This window comes from Pseudopodoces humilis, chromosome 10, assembly GCF_049639895.1.
Source record: "Pseudopodoces humilis isolate 2021_Gansu_Grassland_sample_001 chromosome 10, ASM4963989v1, whole genome shotgun sequence".
NCBI lineage: Eukaryota > Metazoa > Chordata > Aves > Passeriformes > Paridae > Pseudopodoces > Pseudopodoces humilis.
The window spans coordinates 884,989-901,413 of record NC_142209.1 but is presented as its reverse complement, the minus strand read 5'-3'; the positions used below and the strand labels follow the sequence as shown (position 1 = coordinate 901,413).

Sequence of the window (16,425 nt, the reverse complement as noted above, 5' to 3'; positions counted from 1 at the left end):
CTCAAAGAGCTCTTAAAACTACCACATGAACCATTTATATAAGGACCAGCTGTTGAGCATTTTAACTCACTTCCACACCTCCCCCTTTAGAACGACCTCAGGTTTTATCTCAACACTGCTAAACCACAACCAATTTGTGATCATTAAAAGACCTCTAATGATTAAATCTTTCCAGAACAGAACTTAGTGGATTTAGTGTTTCTCCTGGTTGCTTCTTCATATTATTTGTTGTCAATAACTCAGGACTAATTTACTTTTCCTGCCTTTCTAACAGTTGGCCATTGCTTCCATTTATGCAGCTTTTACATTTCTCAACAGAGTAACCATTCATAACCAATTATTTCCCCTCCCTTAGGTGACAATGGCCTTGTAAAAATATGAATTATTTATATCTCAATAAGCTAGCATCTCTGTTTTAACCTTTGTTAAACACTGTCACATTCACCCCATAATGGAACTGCTAGAAGAAAACGAGGACCAGGCAACTGCGCTTCAGTTGCTCCAGCTTTCCTGGCAAGAATCACAAGTGTGCCTGTGACAAATGGCAGGAAAAGTGAATTCCCCTGGTTAAAAGCTGCTTGAGAGCAGGCCTGGCTGGAGGGCAGGAGCAGCAGGAGAGGTGCCTCACCTCTCGGTGCACTCATCGATGTTGCTCTCGCAGTTGGTTCCCTCGAAGCCCGGCGGGCACTTGCAGGTGTAGCTGTTGACAAAGTGGGTGCAGGTGCCCCCATTCCTGCAGGGCTCACTCAGGCACTCGTTGGTGTCTGTCTGACATTTATCCCCATGAAATCCAGGCAGGCAGATGCATGAGAAGGAGTTTATCCCATCCACGCACGAGGCTCCGTTCTGGCAGGGATCTAGGGCAGAAAAGCACCATGGTGGGTGTTAAAATGGGTGATAGAGAAGGGCCAGGTCTAGAGAAGTGGTTTCTATGGGGAAAAAAAAGATGTCACACAGCCCAGAGTGTGACAGAGTACTGAGAACTTTTTCTGAGCCACTCTATGGAACAGGGAACTGCAAAGCATTATCAATACCAAATTTACAAGGTGTGGATCAAGGCCAACCTTCAGGGCCTAAAGGTTTCTCTGTTGGAATTTGTTCAACCAAAACCCAAAGCCTTTTGTTTTATTGTTCAACCAAAACCCAGGATTTGGTTTAAATCTTGGTTTTAATCTTGGTTTAAAATTCAAATGCTGCTTTTGTGACAGATGCCTACTAATACAACAAAGAGTAGCAACTGTTGCTTCTTCCTTACCAAGTTTTATTCATCAGAGGACTCAGCACACTCTCTTTATTTCCCAGACTCTGCTCAACACAAGAGACAACTTGTGTGTTTAATTTTCAGCATGAAAGCAGTCCAGACAAATCAAAGGTGTATATTAGCACATATATCAGCACTTGTGCATTACTGAGCACTTGATATTTTTCCCAGCATCACAGACTGACTGGGAAAAGGCTGACAGAAAAGATCACAAACTCCTTCACCACCTTGGACTCTCCTCAATCACTGCATTTCTTGATATTTTCTTTATCCCTGTCATGCTCTTGCTACTTGCCCAGCACAGTTTTTTGTCTAAGCCATCTCCTACTACTGTATTCCTTCTGCTTCCACAAGTACCAATCTGCCTGAAAGATTTCTGCTGCTCAGTAATTTTGTCCTGCTTTTCTCCTTCCACTTTTGAATTTAAGACTCACATTCCTGAAGCCAGATTCCTTTTCTACTCTGCATTCCACAGAGCAAAAGCCTAATATATGAAGGCAGAGAGGGAAACTGGGAGGGGGAAGGAAAAAGGGAGAAAGCAGGGGGGTTGAAAAATAGGTTACCAAGCCTTTTTTTTTTTATTTAGGATTATCTTTAAGTACTATTAATATATGAACATGAAAATGCAAACAGACTCCACCAAAAATTTGCAGTTTATCAGAAGCATCATAAGCTCATTCTGTTTACTGGGAAATGAAGAAATGTGAAAGGTAATTAAAGCTCATTTATTGACTGAGAAACATGCTCACAAGTTAAAAATTTGTCTTATGAGACACACCTGCATCCATTTAAAGGTCATTTGACTACTGCAGAGAAAAAGCACATTCAAAGCAAGACCCCTGGCAGCTATGAAATGTTGTGTCTGTGGCAGCCAGCCACGTATGAGTGAAGCCAAAAGCTGTGCATTAATTCTCTGTGCCACACATTTACTGACAGAAGAAGGAGACTCGGGTATCAACTTTTCAATAAGTTCCTGTTGTTGGAGGGTTTGTTTGCTTCATAGATTAAAGACATTTGGCTCAAGGCATGGAAGGTTTTTGTTATGCTAAATGAAATCAGCTGTGGCAGTAATGTGAAATGCTTCTTCAGCCTCATGGGTGTGCTGCCTAAGACAACACGGGGTGAACCTCACAGCTCTCAGAACACTTGGGAGGAGGGAGAGAGATGTCCCAGCTGTTCAAAAGTGCAAGATGAACGCTTGGAGAACGTTTTTATCTTCAGACACCCACACAAAAACTAACAGGACAGGCAATGATTTTGTTGGCTTCAGTAAGCAAAGCTCTGGGTCACTGCACCGTGACACTTTTTGTGCTGTACCTGTTTGCTCAGGAAGAAGGAATCAAAAGCTCAGGCTGAGCCAGACACCTCAGAAGTTCTTTGAGCAGTGCTGCTTTGGGGGCTCCCACGGTAACTTTTGCTAACAGACTTGTTTGGATCCCTCTCCACAGCAGTCATGAATTTACATTTTTTTTTTTTTTTCCCCAATGCAAAACACTATTTGCTAAGTTCACATTTGCTAAGTTTGCCTAAGGTTTTCAAAACTCCATTATGGTTTTAAGCTGATGGTAAAAAAAGGAGGATTGGGGTTTTTTGGGTTTTTTTGGAGTAGTTGTTTTTGGTTTTTCTGGTCATTTGGTTGGGTTTTTTTTAAAGACTCGGCCAATCTAAGAATTACAGCATTGTGAACTCCTCCAAGGTTTGATAAAGCACTTTTCAAATAGCAACAAGATGAACTTTTAAACACGTGATATTTCTCAGGAGACTCTGATTTTATCTGATGATGATGATATAGAATATGCCCAGTAAGAAAAAGAAGCTACTATGTATTTGGTTTCCTTTATAAACAGCACTGTCAAGGATGTGAAATTAATACTTGTTTTCTTGCAATTTGAGCCATTTCAGTACTCATCAGGGTATGGGCTACCCTCCTGCAACTGATACCTATTCCAGAACAGAGGAGGCCTTCCTGCTGCTTAATTTGTTTTCAAATATGGATTAACTGGAACTGCAACAGGACCCACTCTTCCCAGAATATTAATGTCAGACAGACATTTCAGGAAGGACTGCTATACCCCAGATTCCCACCACACCTCAATCAAACTGAACGCTGAAATACAGGTAAGCCCTGCAGTGGCACCTTAACCTGATGCATTAAAATTTCAGGCAAATACAATTTTGCATTTAACAGCACTTCTTATTCAAGTATGTAAACTCTAAGGACCTTCTCAAGCTAAGGATCTGGGAACAACAGCTGCCATCAGTTAGGACACCGTGGTCCATTTCTAGCAGCCCAACACGCTGGATTTTGACTGACTCGAACATCACAAAGTCATCAACAACACCACCCTGAAGCTTGGGGTTGTTATTTTTCTTTTCCTTTTGGCAAGAGATTCTAAGAGACAGTTCAAAATCTGTCAATCAGCAGCCAGCAAAGTTATTTTTAGGGAGAAGTGGGAAGCAACGTGCTGATACCCACTGGACAGGCAGTCGTCGATGTTGCTGTCGCAGTCCCCGCCGGTGAAGCCAGGCCGGCACTCGCACAGGTAACTGCCCTGGATGTTGTGGCACAGAGCGTGGTTTTTGCAGGGCTTGGAGAGGCACTCATCGATATCCACTGTGCATCTTTCCCCTGAAATGTGGAGAGTCTGAGGGTGAGAGCCTTCACAAAGCAAGAACCCCTGACAAGAGGCCAGCGCTGCTCAGCACTGAGAGCGCAACACGCCCCCCAAATCCACCTTACCTTCCCAGCCAGGGGCACACTGGCAGGTGTAGCCTTCAGAGTCAGGAGATTCTTGGCAGATTCCCGAGTTCTCACAAGGATTAGGGGAACAAGGAGAAACCACTACCTGGCAGTTCACACCTGGGGCACAGAATGGGAAAAAAGCAGAAGAATGTGCTGCTAAGGGCTCGGTGCTTCTTGGAAGAATGAACAAAGAGGTCGTAACTCACATGGTTATCCCACACTGCAGTGGACAGCACTGGCACAGTTTGAAAAATCTCAGCTGAAGGAAAAGGAGAGCAGAGCACTCCTCATGGGCTGAGTGTAGAACCAGCCACGGTCATTTTGAGTTTAATGCCCCTCCAATTTCCAGGGCATTTATGTAAATTTCATCATTTACAAAGAAAATTAAGCTATGCTTCTAACAGGACGTTTCTTAAGGCTTAGACAAGCCCTTGCTAAGTATTCTATTACTGTATCATGTCTACAGGAACTGACTGTAATTTAACTTCATCCAGCCATGGCATTTCCCATCTCGATTGCTATTTCCACAAAGTTTAATGAAAAGGAATTACTCCAAAGGTGCAATAAAGTAAAAAGGGAAAATATAACAAATTTTCTCTGAGTTTTCACCTTTGAATCCTTTCCTGCAGGTACATCTGTATCCATTCAGCAGATCCTCACAAGTTCCTCCATTCTGGCATGGGTTTGATTTACATTCATTCCCTTCTGTTGAGCAGTAATCTCCTATCCAGCCTGGGTCACAGACACACTTGTACCTTGAAAGGCAAAACAGAACTAGTTTTAGAGCATTTTGAAGTAACTCCTCTACCAGTTTCTCCTGCAGATTAGCTTTGGAAAGAAAACCAGAACTGTCTTTAGAAGAGCTCAAAATTACTTTAGACTGCTTACCCCAGCTGTATAGTTTTGAAAATACTGAAAATAAACCCGCCCTTAAAACCACACTCCCCTCGCTACAGTTTGCACAAAGTGTTCAGTCAACCAGCAATATGCTTCTGCTTTGATAAGACCATCTCAACATATTCAAACAAAGACAGAAAAGATAAAAAGATTTTAAAAAAAAAAGTGGAGGGGAACAATAGGTCCCAAAGATAACTAGACTGATTTAATACCAAATAGTGGTTTCAAATGAAAACAGCTGGCTGGGAGCAGGAGCAATCTTCTCCATCACGTTTCAAAATCTGAAGCAGAGCACACACCCCACCCACGTGATGTAGAAGGAAGGACTTGTTGAATCAGCCTGGACTCAGGCCACACAACACACTGCCCTGCAAACACGGTTTCCTTCACCTGGCACAGTGTGAGCCGTACGTGGGTTTCAATGCAGAGCGACAGATGACAGACAAGATGAACAAAAATCTGTTTTCCAAGCTTACAAGGAGGCTGAATTAGCAATAAAGGCAGCCTTCCTGCCCTACAGAGCTACCTGCAGCAGCAAACCACTGCCTTGCCCGAGTGCTGACAACACTTCCCAGGATGCAGCACGTATTTGGGAGGCTACTCCGTGTACAGCTGAGTACTTTTACAAACAAAACATCCCCAAACTTACCATTACCAAAAAGAAGTCTGATTTAGGGCTCCCAAAAGCAGCATTTGGGATTCCTGGATGGGAAGATTCAGAAGCAACTACTGCCACCAAAATAAGCAGAGATAATCTTCCTTTCTCTTCTCAGACACAAAACAGTATGAGTAAAGCTGACCAAATCTCAGCAGTGGACAAAGTGTCCTGGGTGAAATATCTGTCCCTAATGTAAAAGTTGTCAGCCTGTGGTGTTTGGTTAGGAAGAAAAGCACCAGCCAATAATGACAGTCACCCATGCTCGATGTTTAGGTTTTGATGGAAGAGATTGCTACTGCTCCCCCAAGATTTAATTTGGAACCATTTCTTCATTTTAATTGCGTTCACTCCACTCACTAGAATCACCAAACCCTCCCTCTAGATGGTGGCAGCACACCCTGCACCACCAGCAAACACCACAAGGCAGGACAGAAAAACCCAGACTGAAACACCAGCTGGTGAACAAAGGTCTACACCTTACTGTCATAGGCAGCAGACAAATTGGGATCCTGGGAAATTAGAGAAAAACAGAATTCTGGAAAGCAAGAACACAGCAGGCAGGTTTGTGGAGTCCTTACCCAGTGGCAGTGTGTGTGCAGTTGCCATGCACACAGGGGTTGCTGAGGCAGCCATCTGCCTGGGCCTGGCAGTGGGGATGGTGGAAGCCCTCGGGGCACACGCAGCGGAAGCCGTTCACCTCGTTGACGCACGTGCCGCCGTTGTGGCAGGGGCTGGACGTGCACTCGTCGATGTCCGCGTTACAGCGGGGCCCTGCGCAGCAAAAACAGCTTCTGGAAAGAGCCTTGGCTTTGCATCTCTGCAAAAACACACAGCTCAGCAAGCATGGAGCTCACATGCCTCCAACTCAAGCCACGAGAAGCGTTTCTGAGAGATTCCTGTGCCCGGAGAACAGCACTGACACTCGGGCTAGTATTTACAAACCATTCCAGAATCGCCACTGAAAATCACCCGTTAATGCTGATTAGGAAAGCAAGAATCACTCAGCTGGATCATGCTTGCAACAAACCTCTGGAGCTCCACTTGTCTGCAGCCTGCTCCTGTGCTCTGAGGTGCCCACCCCTGGAGTTACCAATACTGCCCAAATGTCTGCAGAAAATACAGCTCTTGTGGTTTATTGCGCAAAAGGGGCGCTAAAAAACACCGTTTCCTGTTTTGCCTGCCTCTGGTTACGACTGCAAGATCCTTGAAGCAGTGACCAAAAGGTCTTGTGAGGCTGGAAAGCTAAACAGAGTGAATGATGCAGTAAGTTGAAAGCATTTTTAACAGAAGGAAAGGACAGAGCGACAAGACCCCACGCAAGCCGGCTCCCCAAAGACTGGAATATGCCAATTCATCATATTACTGAATTATTTTAACACTAAGAGATCCAGCAGGATAACAAATATGGAATGCCAGCAACATAGGGGAGTGATAGGCGTGAGTGATCAGCATCATCCCTCATCTTCTGGGGATTAGAGAGTGCCAGAGCCATAGGAAGGAAGGAAGGAAGGAAGGAGCACCAGGAGTTTAGAAAGACCCCAAGAGAAAAGCACATGACACATGAAACCTTTTAGTGCTCTTTCTAATGCTTTTCAGATCTATTCTAATTAGAATCATTCAGTAATGAACAGTAACAAACGTGATGAGAAAGCTGTAATAAACAGTACCAACTGCTTCACAATAATTATTTTGTATTACCCTACATGGTTCAAAACACAAATGCCCTTATAAACAGTGGTAAAGATGTGCTTTAGTCATCAGAAATAGTCCTGATGTTGACTCAGAGTTCTAAACATGGACCCAGAGGCGTCTAACCACTCATTTTTTCAGCCCCACTTTTACTGCACCAGAGAAATTTTGTAGTTTAAAAAAGAAAACAGAATAGACCATGCTATGACAGAGAAGTACTGAAAAAATCAGGTTATTCATCTGAAGGGAAGCAACTCATGGAGAACACCAAGTGAATGCTGTGATTTCACAGAAACAGAAATACTGTTCATGGTCAAAGCCCAAGGTGGAGTCTAATCAAACACCTCTTCATATTGCTCACAATCTCTCTGTCCCTGGAAAGAGGCTGTAAATAATAAACCAAAGTCACGTGGGTTTATTTGTTATAAAACCAAGAACCATGAATTGGACTTAATTACCTAACAAGAATGGCATTTCACAGCACAGATTAGGCCATTTTTCTGCTTGGTGGGACTGGCTGCAATGTAAGATGCTAAGATCCAAAGATTAGAAGGGTTTACTGAGATACCAGCTGAATCCCTTGCAGTCAGTATGCAAAGCACAGCTCCTCTGGGATAACTATCTTCAAAACAATTCTGAGCTCTTGGCCAGCTGACTTTACCTGTAAATCCAGGCTTGCAGGCACAGTTGTAGCGATTAATGCCATCAATGCAGTCCCCATGGATGCACGGGTTACTGGCACAGTCGTCAAAGTTGTTTTCACAGTTTACACCTGGATTAAAAAAAAAAAAAAAGGAGTCAGAGGAGTAATGAGGGTAAATCTTACAAAGAAGGCAACAAAGCTATTTTCCCAAAATAGCCAAATTAAGAATCCCACCTGCTTCAAAGTCACATTGGGGACAATTTAAACAGGTGATGATGAAGAAGCACTGCAACACCAAGGAATGCCACCTCAGCCACTGGGTGCTGACTACTGAACTTGTACTAAATATTTAAACGCATTTTGAAAACTCTGCCTAATCTTTCTGCAGGCCTCATTTTTTCTGGAGTAAAGAGGAAGCAAATTCTCCCAAGACCAGTTGCAGCAGCAGCAAGGGTTAGGCAACCCACACAAACACACCAAAGTTCAGCAAGGAAAAGCAGCGTGAAAACGATACTCTCACACCATCATCTGTCTCAAACCTAGCACACAACAAGAAATAATTACATGCTTGAATCCAAGCCTTCCACCTGTGTTTTACATACCTGAGGTGCCCAGCAAGCAGTTGCACTGGTAGCCATTGACCAGGTCGATGCAGCGCCCTTGGTGGAGGCAGGGATTGCTGTGGCACTCGTCAATCTGCTCGCTGCAGATGGCACCCATGTAGCCAGGGTTGCAGACACACGTGTATGAGTCGATGCCATCCTGGCACTCCCCGTGGTGGCAGGGATCGGGGTCACAGTTGTTGATATTCTCCTCACACAGAAGGCCAGTAAAACCTGAGGAAAAACCATCAGCAGGAGGAGTAAGTAAGGAGTTAACTGGTAGTGAATACAGAAAGGATTGTATCAAGAATCAGCACAAAGGGTGACCGGGCACCTCAACTGCATTTCCAGCCCTGGAGCACAACACTCTGCTCTGTTCACAGCACTACAGAACAACATCATGCACAGAGAACCCTGGCACTGGAAATGGTCACCTTCAGTTTATTTGGAACAGTATGCACCAGAGGAAACATGTAAATGTCCATCAGAAATATTTACTTGCATGAGTATGAACTATCTGAAGGCACACTCCTGCCATTATTTCCTCTACACAGTAGCAGGGGGACAGAGTGGGGCTGACCTTGTTAGAATGAGAAATTACTGCAAAGATGCTGCTGAAACCTTCCCAAGGGGAACTCCCTTGGCTCATGTCAAAGCTTCTGCAGCTCTGCTTATCAGAAAGTTTCTTGCCTCTTTCACTGGGAAACTTTTCAGTAACTGCAATCAAGCACCAACTGCAAACTCACTGAAGGCTGCATGCAACCTCTGGGTTAGGAGCAATGAAACAAGCAGCAGTTTGGCCTGTTTCATTCTGCTTCAGCTGGGAAACATCCTGAGCAACAGAGAAGGACAGAACCTATGCACAAAAAGGGCTAAAGGGTTTGGGAAGCTGAGAGCAGCCAACAGCTCCCTCAAGAACCCTGCTTTCCATGATGGAGCAGAGGGGACAATTTCAAATAAATGCTTTTCAGAGCTGAGGTTTTGGAGCAACAGCTCGTGCTGCTTTCCAGCAGCTGAAGATCAGGAAGGCAGAACTTGAAATTTCAAGACACCAACCGGAGATTGATACAAACCAAGCTGCAGGGAATTTCAACAGCTGAAGAGTGGTTCTCACCTGAGCATTTTAAGTGGATAAGAGGCTCCCCATTTTTCACACAGGTTTGTGGTTATTTCTGTGGTCAAACATACCAGGTGACGGCTAACATTTCCAAGTTCTGCGAACGTGTGCTTGGATGAATGGGTGTGGAAGTGGGTGGGGAGAGGGAAGGGAAGCTAGTTAGAGAGATGGATATAAAAAGATGTTAGGGAAGGAGGAAAAACAAACCGATAAGGGGACAAACGGTGGCAGAGGGAGGGGAAATAAAAAAAGGGAGGAGACAAATAAAAGAGGAGAGACCTGAAACAACCCAAGAAAAGAAAAGCCATGATCTACCACTGGGAAGGAGAAGTGGAATAATGCCAGAAGGGAAAGAAAAGACAAAAAGCAAGCAGTAAATAGAGCTATCTGTACAGCATTTGGCCAAACATTTTGCAGTTTTCAATCACGTCGGCAGCCGGCGATTACCATTCAGGGAACACATCACTCATATTATGAGATTAGCAGAGCAAGGACATACTCAAACATTATTGTCCAGTAACTGACCTGCCCCCATGAAGAATTCCACATTTCAGTCTTACAGAAGGCTGTCAATATTAAATATAACACTTAGCACAGGTTCATTCCAAAGTCATTACCTTGCCTGCTATTGTGGCTCAACTGGGCCACTTGGAGATCAGGAATATTTCTGGATCTCTTAACTGAACATACCTCCCCAAAACATAATTTCTCTCTCTGCAGACAAGGGCTAGGCTAGGCAAAAAACATTTGAATATAGACTGTGAGAATCCTTCAGACAGGATGGAGAACAGCCCTAATACAGAGTCCCTCTTCCATTTTCAGTCAAAGATTTAACCAAGAGTTTTACTAAGAGCTGCTGCTTTGGTTGCTTTCAGCCTGAAAATGCTCCATACACCTTTTGCTTTAATGGAAGCAACTGTCTTCCCTTCTCAGGTGGGATACCTAGAATTTCTGTATTGAGGTGGTTCATGCAGCTAATTTTAGTGCCAAATTCAGAACTTGCTTTTCAAGGCAAAGCTCTCCACATTGTCCTCCTCTACACCACCCAAAACCCTCCCAGGCCTGATAAGCTCTGCATACTCAGCAAATGAAAGCAACCAGAACACACACCAGCTTGAGAAAGACTAAAACAGTTTCCAAGTTTGGAGGAGATTTGAGCTTTTCCTTCTTTTTGCAAGTGTCTGCTTAGTTTGTCCCATGAAGAAAAGGAAAATTCTGACCACAGCAATAATTTCTCTCCTGGTCAGAACTACTGCATTCTCCTTCTTCCAACAAATTCAGCGCCTCTTCAGGAACTTTGGGAATGCTGGAGACCACGTGTGAGAAAACCCAGGCTATTTTTAGGCTAACCTCTGCTACATTCTGTGCAGTGAAGTCAAATATGCCTTAATAATTTGATTGTTGGAGTGATCCAAAACGAGAAAAGTTGCACATAAATCTAACCAACCTCACTGCACATTACTGGGACTAGGACAGCTCCAGGAACTGTTCAGCTTCTCCCCTAACAGAAGAGCCAAAACCAAGGCATTTCCCACCTGAACCTGTAGCATGAGCAGTGTATCAGGCACCATCAACTGAAAGCAACCAAGAGTAGCTCCTTAGTGAGAACTAGAATATAACAGCTCTGAACCCTCTTATTTGACCAGATGTAAAAATGAAGATAAAAACACATCTACATGACCCCTGGAGGTCTGAAGATAAGAAAATCCTATCATTAAACCTGATGCTTCTGAATATGTAATTCACCAGGCATTAAAAAAAACCACCTGAGTTCCAGCCACAGCTCTGCCAAAATTTCTGTGTGATACCTGACAAACCATTTCAGTCACTCTCTGGCAGGCAGATGCTGAGTGGAATTTCTTCCACAACTGTTACTGCATTTCAGTCTTAGCTTTTGACATGAAATAGCCTGATGCAGCAGAAATCAGAATGCACAGCAGCACTGCTCTGTCCATCTCTTGTTTTTCCAACTGCACATGATATAATCTGGCTTGGGAGAAAGGGAGGTAAACCACAGATTAGAGCCTTCACGCTGATGTGTGGATTCCATAGCTAATACAGAAGAAGCTATCATCTTCTGAGAAGCAAAAGATGGTGCTGAAAGAGGGAGGCCAGAGCTCCCATCAACTGTGAACTGTGAACTGCCACAAGTGAAAGGCTTTCTCTCCTTAAATACTATTCCCTGCACTAAGGAGTGGACAAAGCTCTGCAACAAACAGATTTCAGAGAGAGAGAGAGAAAAACCACTGACATCTTTGTGACCAGCCTTTCACGTGTTTAGGTGACCTCCATCCAGGGGCTCTGAACACAAGACTGACCTGTGGCACACTGGCACTCGTAGCCATTGGGGTGGTCGATGCATTTGGCTCCGTTGAGACACGGCGTGCTGGAACAGTCGTCTATGTCAATCTGACACACGGCACCGCTGAATCCTGAAAGGCACAGAAGCTGATGGAAACCCAGGAGCTCATCCAGACAGCTGCACTGTCAGGGATTACCCCCTGGCACATCCTCAAACCCACCCAAACCTCAGTTCAGCAAATCTACACCACGCCCTGGGTGGATTGGCTCCTCGTACAACCCACCCTCCAAAGGTTCTGTCTTCCAGGCCAAAGGAGCCTCAGCTTGAAAGCTGGGATGGCCAAGTCAAACAGAAATAATGCAGCATGCCTGCCTGTAAAACTGAGAGCCCACCAATAAAAATCTTTGAGGTAATCAAAGCAAGTAGCTAAGAATAAAACAACAGTGCATACATCACTAGAGCCCTGAGACTAGAATCATCACTACAGCAGAGTGGAATGTGCTACAATACAGCACTGGAGCTTTCAATACACCTCTTGAAATAGTTAACAAAGAATTGACAGGCGAGGTCAGGTGATGCAGATCCTCAGGCAGTTTGAGAAAAATAAAAAAATGAAAAACCATCAGGAATTCTTCTTGGAGGAAAGAGCTAAAGCAAGAGCCTGAAGATCATTAGTCAATAAGAAGGGATGCGTGTCACGTATATTCTGAACTCAAAATTTTTTGGTAAGCCATGAAGAAAACAAGTGATGTTCACTCTACAGCTAACATTGATCCCTCAGCTCAGCTCTTTTCCTTTTCTAGTGGAGCCCAATTCATCTCACTCCTCATGCAAGCAGCATCAACAATATTGATGCAAAACCAGCTTCTGCCTAAAATCCTCAGAGAAAGACAAAAAGCCTGCAGAGGGTCTGGCCTCTGAAATATGCTGAGAACCTCACTATAATTTCCTCAACAACAGAAGCTCACTTTCCCAGCTGCCCTTTTAGCTGAGGTGTCCAACTGTGTGCTTGTCAATTCTTGCCCTTTTATAAGCACAACATTATTGCAACCAATATGAAACTATTCTGATTTAATATTGATGGCACCTCACTCAAACAGCTGCTGCCTTAAGAACAGCAGAAACTCACAACAGAAACTCACAAGAAACACATCATCCCACAACATCTGTGCAGCCCTTGGTGGGGTGAAGCAGGAAAAGCTTCCAGAAATAAGAACTCACCAGGAGGACAGACACAGAGGAAGCGGTTGACCTTATCAAGACACACTCCGTTGTTCACACAGGGATTGCTTAGACATTCATCAATATCTTCTTCACAGTGAACTCCTTTAAAACCTGTCAAAAAAATAAAAATAAATGAGAAGAGGTGACTGAAGGCTGTAGAAGGTGTCCTTGAGGGCATAACTGCCTCTTATACCAGTGCTGAAAGTCTAAGCAGAGTTTTTATTGCAGGTTTGCAGTCTGGACAGAAACTATGAGGTAAGAACATACACCAGAGGTTAAAAAGGGATTGATTGTGTAGGTTTCACTGTTGCTGAAGATGCTCACCTAACCAGCAATAGCAGAAGTCTATGCTGAATTCACATCTAATGGTTTTTTCCACTTGAGAAGGGGTTATGTTAATTACTTTGTAAAAGGTATATAAACAAACACAACAGATAGTTTTAGCTCAAGGGCTTTCAGCTAAAGGCAGAGCACAAGAAAAACATTAAGAAGGGTGAAATATTTGGAGAACTAGCATTCTACCTTTTAAAACATATTAAAGATTAATAAATACTATATTAATAAAAATTCCTTGTAATTGTCATGGTATCAGCAGACACCATGACAATTTTATCATATATTTTTATATGATAAAATTGTCATTGTGTTTATATTTATGCTTCTAGTTCTTCATAAGTCCGTGCAACCAGCAACTTGCATCCTTTTCTTCTTTCACCACTTTCTATCAGGGTGCAAAACAGAAGACTAACACTGGTCATTGGTTACACTGGCCATGCAAATTTTACAAGCACAATTTCAACCAAGTAGTTATTCTTACAGTGACTTCCTCAGTTCAACGGGAGCTTGCATAATTTTGGGTATTTTAAACAAAGAAAAACCCCAAACACCATTCTCCAAAATCATCATATGCATTCCTCAAAACACAGCCACTCTTTTAAAGGTTGCAGCAGCTTTGCTTTCACAAGCAGAAGACTCTGCACATGCACTCTACCAGGCACAGTAACAAATATTATCACACATACCCAGCTCAGAAGGCCAACTTCCTTTGCTGATGCAGAGATTGGTTTCTTTCTCAGCCCTCTAATTGCTTTCTCCCTCCCACACACAAATGCCAGCTCCTCCTGGCTGGTGCCAGCACAGCAGGCTCTCTCTCACCCTTCAGCCTCACCCCTTTGCAGCTTTGTGTTCCACCTGAGCAGAGCTGGCAGCCCTCCCTGAGCTCTGCCTTCTCCCACCTGTGTCAGAAACTCCCCTCACCTGGCATGCAGAGACAAGTGAACCCTCCTATCTTATCCAGGCAGGTGGCATCGTTCTGGCAGGGGTTTGAGTGGCACTCATTGATGTCCATCTCACAGCGAGGTCCTGTGTAGCCCTTCAAACACTCGCAGTGGAAAGAGCCCTCCGTGTTGACGCATTTCCCGGCGTGTTCGCACGGATTGCTGTTTGCTGCAAGAGAAGTATGGATGTGTGTGTGTGTGTGTGTCAAAACCCCTCCTCAGAGCAGGAAAGACACAGCATTCTTTATTAATCATGGTCTTTTCCAGTGGGCATTCCTTTCTGGCAAGTAATATTGGGGGAAGACTGTTCTTCTGGGGGAAAGGCCACTGAAGAAAGCAGTGGCAGCTACTCGTCTGTCAGGGGCAAAAAGGATGGCTGTCACTATCAGGGACCAGAGGAGTAACTCTGCTTCATTACATGTTACTAAGGACAGTTCTGCAGAAAAAAGTATCAGCCAGCAGGGGTTAGAGAACTAATGATGTTTTCAAGGCCTTATTTCCAGATCACATTTTACATTTACTTCATTCCTGAGGCTGACAAGATGCCGCCACAGCCACAAAACAACCAAACTTGTCCTTTTTGTGTTTTCAGAAAGGAACAGCACTCTTGTCCAAGGCAGACTGAGGAACAAAATTCAAAGAAGTGCTTCTTTCCAACCCTCCCATGAGTGCTGGTTAGGCATTACCTTCACGCACCACGCTCTAGAAGCATGAACGAGCACTCACAAAACTGTGAGTAAGCCTGTAAGAGTCCAGTTAATCCCCAAAACAACACAACAGCATGCTATCAGAGAACTACTGCTTTAAAAGCCCACGTGGTCACCAGTCTTGGAAGGCTCTCAAAAGATCCAGCCATATTCTGGCTGTCAAACAGCCCTGATATATTTCTACCGAGGCCGTAGCTGCAGCAGCTCCCACATGAACTGCGGCGCTTTCATTGTACCCTGCAGTTCTAAGGGACAGCTTAATTATCACATCTGTTTGCATGCACTCCCCACACAGGCCTAAAGCCCTCTTGCACGAGGAAGAATGGTTAAGCATCTCGCTGCTTTTCACATTCCAGTTCAAACATGGACAACTATTCCGGCTCAGCTCCTCGCCCCAGGTCCCACACGAGGCTTAAAACGCATCTAAAGACGCTGAAGTGGAAGGGGGAGAGCATGAAAGGAATCCTTGGGTGTGGAGAAGCTGTGACACATCCTTGCACTCGCAGAGAGCAAATGGGAACTCACCCATTGCACACTCATCCACATCCTCGGTGCAGTCTGCTCCCTTATGGCCCTGGGGACAGGTGCAGATGTAGTTTCCATTCACGGGGTTGGTGTCACACAGAGCACCTTTCTGGCACGGATTGCTAACACAGGCGTCATCCAAGTGGCACAGAAGACCTAAAGAAGCACCCAAGAGTTTATTAAAACAGAGATATGCAGCAGTCAGACTGCATTTTACACAAATTCTGTGTCCTGATATTTCAAACAGAGGCTCTCACAGCTAGAAACTTGAGCAATATCTTACAGGCTTGAGCCTAGGAACTACTGTAGAGAATTCATCACACCCTTATAAAACATTAAATACAAATTCTGTTACTTTGGAGGTGTCTCCAGCACTTCTGAAGTAGGAAAATGGCTGACCATTATCAAAATCTCATCCTTGGAGCAGTTAACTAACTCTTCACTCAAACCAGCATGGTAATTTTTCTGACAGCTGAAAAGGTGCACATGAAGCTCACTTTAATTCAGATATGCAGACCGCTTTTGTTTCCATGTAGTTAGGAGATTCACCTAACCAAAACCAGAAATTTTTCTACTGTACCAGTGAGGATGCCCAGATCCTAACACAATCAAATAAAAATATCTGAATTTGCTTTCTGGGTTCATAAGATTATTATAAGGGGCACAGAGCAAGTCACAGTCACGTGCAACCTCTCAAGTAAATACAGATTCTGCTAGGGGCTAGGAAAAGATCTCTCCTTGCAACCTAAACTACAAGAAGTTTGTCTTCTAGCCTGGTAC

General features: G+C 44.1%; 1 protein-coding gene across 2 annotated transcripts in view; it reads right to left on the bottom strand.

Moving 5' to 3' along the window:
* Positions 1-16,425, bottom strand: part of NOTCH2 (notch receptor 2) — an 84,452-nt gene that overhangs the window by 27,682 nt on the left and 40,345 nt on the right. For both annotated transcript variants that reach the window (XM_005528650.3, XM_014257566.2), the window contains exons 7-17: positions 15,646-15,801; positions 14,394-14,582; positions 13,134-13,247; positions 11,929-12,042; positions 8,494-8,727; positions 7,910-8,020; positions 6,138-6,330; positions 4,614-4,759; positions 4,002-4,121; positions 3,738-3,890; positions 629-857 (exon numbers count right to left, since the gene is read on the bottom strand). In XM_005528650.3, the coding sequence (XP_005528707.2) occupies positions 629-857; positions 3,738-3,890; positions 4,002-4,121; positions 4,614-4,759; positions 6,138-6,330; positions 7,910-8,020; positions 8,494-8,727; positions 11,929-12,042; positions 13,134-13,247; positions 14,394-14,582; positions 15,646-15,801 (1,759 nt within the window). The remainder of the gene's footprint in view (positions 1-628; positions 858-3,737; positions 3,891-4,001; positions 4,122-4,613; positions 4,760-6,137; positions 6,331-7,909; positions 8,021-8,493; positions 8,728-11,928; positions 12,043-13,133; positions 13,248-14,393; positions 14,583-15,645; positions 15,802-16,425) is intronic.